This window comes from Lycium ferocissimum, chromosome 12, assembly GCF_029784015.1.
Source record: "Lycium ferocissimum isolate CSIRO_LF1 chromosome 12, AGI_CSIRO_Lferr_CH_V1, whole genome shotgun sequence".
NCBI classification, from domain to species: Eukaryota; Viridiplantae; Streptophyta; class Magnoliopsida; order Solanales; family Solanaceae; genus Lycium; species Lycium ferocissimum.
The window spans coordinates 47,132,629-47,137,280 of record NC_081353.1 but is presented as its reverse complement, the minus strand read 5'-3'; the positions used below and the strand labels follow the sequence as shown (position 1 = coordinate 47,137,280).

The 4,652-nt window shown below is 32.4% G+C and overlaps 1 protein-coding gene across 1 annotated transcript; it reads right to left on the bottom strand.

Moving 5' to 3' along the window:
• Positions 1-1,135: 1,135 nt before the first annotated feature.
• On the bottom strand, positions 1,136-4,129 carry LOC132040155 (uncharacterized). The gene is made up of 5 exons (XM_059430771.1): positions 3,755-4,129; positions 2,928-3,108; positions 2,185-2,318; positions 1,405-1,517; positions 1,136-1,292 (listed from the first exon to the last, which is right to left on the bottom strand). The coding sequence occupies exons 1-5, from the start codon at positions 4,112-4,114 to the stop codon at positions 1,151-1,153; spliced, it is 930 nt and encodes a 309-aa protein (XP_059286754.1). The 5' UTR covers positions 4,115-4,129; the 3' UTR covers positions 1,136-1,150.
• Between the last annotated feature and the right edge of the window lie 523 nt (positions 4,130-4,652).

Below are 4,652 nucleotides of genomic sequence, written 5' to 3'. Positions count from 1 at the left end.
ACGACTTATCAAGTAAAAAGTTGATAAATAAAAAATTCATGTAAAATTGGACAATCATTTTACCCTTCCAAACGAACACTCCTGTAAAATTTGTGTAATACTAATTAATAGGTATAAATTCTTCTATTACTAACCATCATTATACTCTTTAATGTAGCATAGAGTTCAAGACATACTTATGGGGATACTTAATAATTACATATCAAGTTCAAATAATCTGAATTTAGAAGAGATGAAAGGATTATTATTATAACCTTGTCATTTAATTTCTTTAAAATAAACTTATGTTAATTAATCACAAAAGAAGAAGAATCGAACACCTTAAGTAGCTGGAGGCTAGGTCCAAAATCGCAATAACACATCTTACAATTTATATGGGGCAGAATTTTGTCATATAATTAGCTTTTTTCTTTTATACCTCAAAATCTGATTACATAATATTTATATAAGTCTTTAAAAGTGTGTTTATTAGCAAGGTATACATGTGCAACATACGTGTCCAGAAACTAGTAAGAAAAAAAAAAAGGTAATTAATCTGTTATAATAGATTTAATTAAACTACAATGATTGTGCAAGAAAATACACATTGTTAGCGAAATTGTCTACTTTTGTCATCCATTTAAAGTTGAGGCCAATTATGCCCAGCTTGCCTTAATAAAACTGTCACATATTTGCCCTTATTTTTCAACTAAGCTAATGGAATCGTTACAAACCACAACTTTGGACCTTTTATTATTTTGTGACGATTCCGTTAGTTGAGTTGGAAATACAAGCAAATATGTGCAATTTGGACATAGTGAGGTCATAGTTGATAGTGGCGGAGCCAGGATTTTAAATAAGGGGGTTTAAAAATATAAAGAAGTGGACAAACAAAGAAGCTAAAGAGGGTTCAATATCTACTATGTATACATAAAAAATAATTTTCACGTTGTATATACAGTGTAATTTTTCGTTGAAGGGGGTTCGGATGAACCCCTTCAGCCCTTACTAGCTCCGCCCCTCATAGTTGACCCCCAACATTTTAACGGAGTGCAAAAGTAGATCATTTTGCAAACCATAATAGCTATTTTAGACCTTTTCCCTAAATTTATGCACTAACAGTACAATTAAAGTACTGATAAGATAATTACATACAAATCTAACTGATAAGTTAAGCAGAATTAGGTACCTCTTCTACCGGATATGCTGGCAATGGCTTCATAAAGTTAGCCTCAGTAGGATAATTCACCATTGCTGTGTATACAAAAGCTTCCCATAGCCAGTCCCTAGCTGAATAAACTGAATGCAAACCTCTGAAATATGTATAAATCATAGTATTATTTTAATGACTCTTAAATTGATCTTGTAATATGCTATAATGATTTTTTTTTAATCTCTTGTTCATTTTTGTATTAGGAGACTTACTTGCAAGTTCTGAAAAGTTTACTAACTTCAGTCAATCCTTCTTCATGTGCAGATAAAGCATCCAACTCTGCCCAACTCCCCTTTATCACTTTATAACAATTCAAGCTTGCCTCCTATTGTGAGGGAAAAAAAAAAAAGATTTTATGAATAAATCTTACTCGCATTTAAATTCTGTGCATAGTGAATGAATTTTTACGTTATGATATCATCTAAAATATAATTAATGTAACTGTCCATAGTAAATTACATCAATGACGACCTGGAAAATAAGGCAAGTTACCTGTTATGATAGGTTGAAAACGTTGATAGTATAAAAATTTGTTTACTATTCAATAGAGACGGCTCCAGAATTTAGATTTGATGGGTTCAAACCTTTAAGTTCAAATTGTTATTGCACTTCTAAAGCTATGCGTTCATAATTTAATATTTGCTGAAACTTTTCTAATTTTTCACATATACTTATACTTCGTGTCAAATGTTTCGAGTTCAGCTTAATCCAGTGAATAAGGCAATAGTTGCCGCCTCTTACTGTTTGTGTATATAATCAAGTTGAATCCTATTCTTAAAGAAGCATAGGGTGCATGAGTGTGGCGGTGGGAGGGCAAGATTACTCATTAGAGGATTTATCATCTACTATATATACATAAAAAAGAAATACGTCAAAAAGTGTGGTTTTGCAACCCCCTTCCCTCTCTCTAGCTTCACCTCTGAGTGTAGACATGTTGGATCAAAAGATTTTAAGAAGGGCTTAATCTGTTGTTCAGGCTTAGACTCACAAACCTTGAAATCTTGGGAAACAGCATCATAGAAGCTTGACCAAGGAGTGATTTTGTCAAACTGCAGAATTGGTGCTGAAGATGCCACTGCACCAATGGCTATATGAGGGTACTTTAGTCTAAACCAAGCAGCCAGCACTGTTGGAAAAAACAAAAAAAAAAAAAAAAAAAAAAAAAGAAAAAAATTTAAAGAGGAATTATAGACAAACTAGTATTTAAGAGTGAAATTTATATATGAATTGTTCAACTATGTACTTGACAAATAGTGGCGAATTCGGGAAATTTACTAAGGACGTTCAATATTTATATATTTAAGAAGTATAGTATTAATCTATATACACAGTATAATTTTTTGGCGAAGAATATTCAACTAGTAACCTTCGCTGTTTGTACCTCCGCCCTATTGACAAACGCAGTAAGTGAAAGAATAGGTATTTAGCAACCATAGAATGCAAATTCTCACTATTTAAAAAATGTGAATTTCCAACGATGTTCTGTAGGACATTTCAGCTTATGACAAACTTCCCTCGAACATTTCCGTCAGAAATTCGCATGTTTTTGTAATGTCTAGTGATTATGGATTGGACACTCAATAGGTCCACTCATGTAATGTCATGTCATTTCCATCGATAGTATATGTCAAAGGCAAATTAACAGCTAAAAGTTGAAACTTTTTCACTTATGTTTTCACTTTTCTTCATCACTTTTTTTTTTTTTGGTTTTGTGGGGTTCTTCAATCTTACTTACTTCCTCCATAAGAGCCACCAAAAACCACAACAGGTGATGATTCAGAAGAAAGATTCTGCTTCAAGCTCCATATTAGAACAGCATAATCAGCAAGTGCTTGTTGTGAATTCAAGTATCCCAGTGTCTTTGCTGACTTGTAAGACTTATTTCCAAATGGCATTGAATCCCCATAAAACCTATGCTAAAATATTCCAATACAAAGAAAAATATTATCATTAATTTCATTCCCACTAAAAAGATAAATAAGAAAAGAGATTTAAGAAAAAACAGAAAAGAGTCAAAAGTACAAATTTATAATACGAAATATCTTAATATTACCCTCCGCTATATTTGGAGTCATGTATACTCTTGTCGCTAACAAATAGTTTTTCATATTTCCCTTGACGGAGTTCTAATGTGGTTAGAGACAGTGGCAAAGGCAAAATTTTCACTAGAGGTTCATCATATGCTATACATACATTAAAATAAACTTGTATATACTATTTGATTTGTGGAGATGGAGATTCAGATGACCCCCTTCCACCACTTAGCACCAATCCTGGTTAGGAGAGCTTTGACAAGAGAAGATAATTTTAAACCATATTCAAAAGGAAATGAATAGAATTTAAAGTTTTTAAAAATATTTTAACACATGAAATCTACCCAACCACGTTAGAGCTACATTAAACAAAAAATGTTAAAGATGAGACCATTTGCTAATAGTAACTAGAATATAAGGGACACCAAAATATAATAGAATATAAAATTAAGATATTTCGTACAGTAAAAAAAAAAAACATTTTTTCCTACAAAGTACATATGAAACCATTTCAAGATTTTGCACATACTTCAATGAAGACTAAAAGAGCATGGAACTTGGGAGCAATATCAAGCATAAACCCGGTGTTTGCAGCAAACCAATCAATATTTCCTTCGTTGCCAGTGTAGACAAATATTGGTCCTCCTTTATGCCAATATTTATCATTTATGAGGTACTTTTGATAAAACACTTTAGAACTCTTTGGTAGAAAAGTGAAGTGATCAAGAATTTGAGGGAAGCAATGAGTTTTGAAGGGTATTTTTGGCTGTTCATGTTTCTTTACTAGTGAAGATTGGTAAGTTCCTGGAAGATAATTTGACTTGATTTCTGCAGATGCAATAGAGTTTATGAACAGTAGAAGCAAGAAAAATAGAGAAGAAGAAGCCATGGATATTTTCTTAGTTCTTGATGAGGATGAGGATGTTTGCATCACTAGTGTCTTTTTCTTGGTAACTTATATACTGGCTTTACTGAAAAAGTTACATAAAGTTCTTGGTATTTTTTGGATGATTCTGAATCCTTAAGGCTTTTTATATCATTCTACTTTGTCATAACACGAAGAAGGATAAGGGGTATATAAGGTAACATTTCACAATTCTTAGCTTATATACTTGCTTTGAACATTTACAATTTTCAAATTTGGGAAAATATCCTTGGAGGTTAATAGAAATAGGCAAGTAAGTATTTAAGTGATTCTTACCAATTAGTAGTTAGCTTGTTTTTCGCCGGACGTTTGGTATCTGCTTTGGCCTTTGGGTCCTAACTAAACCAAATTCTTTTCGTATAAGGCTCAATAAAGGGGAGAGGCGTTCTCTACTAAGATTTTTTTTTCGTTCTTAGGTTTCGATGTCAGAGACATCTGAAGGAATTTTGTCCGTCTCACCGCAACCCTTGATGAACACTACTTGGATTGTTAAGATCATTCA

Coding starts and splice junctions, on each gene's coding strand:
- LOC132040155 (XM_059430771.1), bottom strand. CDS start 4,114: ATGGCTTCTTCTTCTCTATTTTTCTTGCTTCTACTGTTCATAAACTCT. Junction 1,518..2,184: donor CTGTTTCCCAAGATTTCAAG/GTTTGTGAGTCT, acceptor CCCTCACAATAG/GAGGCAAGCTTGAATTGTTA. Junction 1,293..1,404: donor AAACTTTTCAGAACTTGCAA/GTAAGTCTCCTA, acceptor TACATATTTCAG/AGGTTTGCATTCAGTTTATT.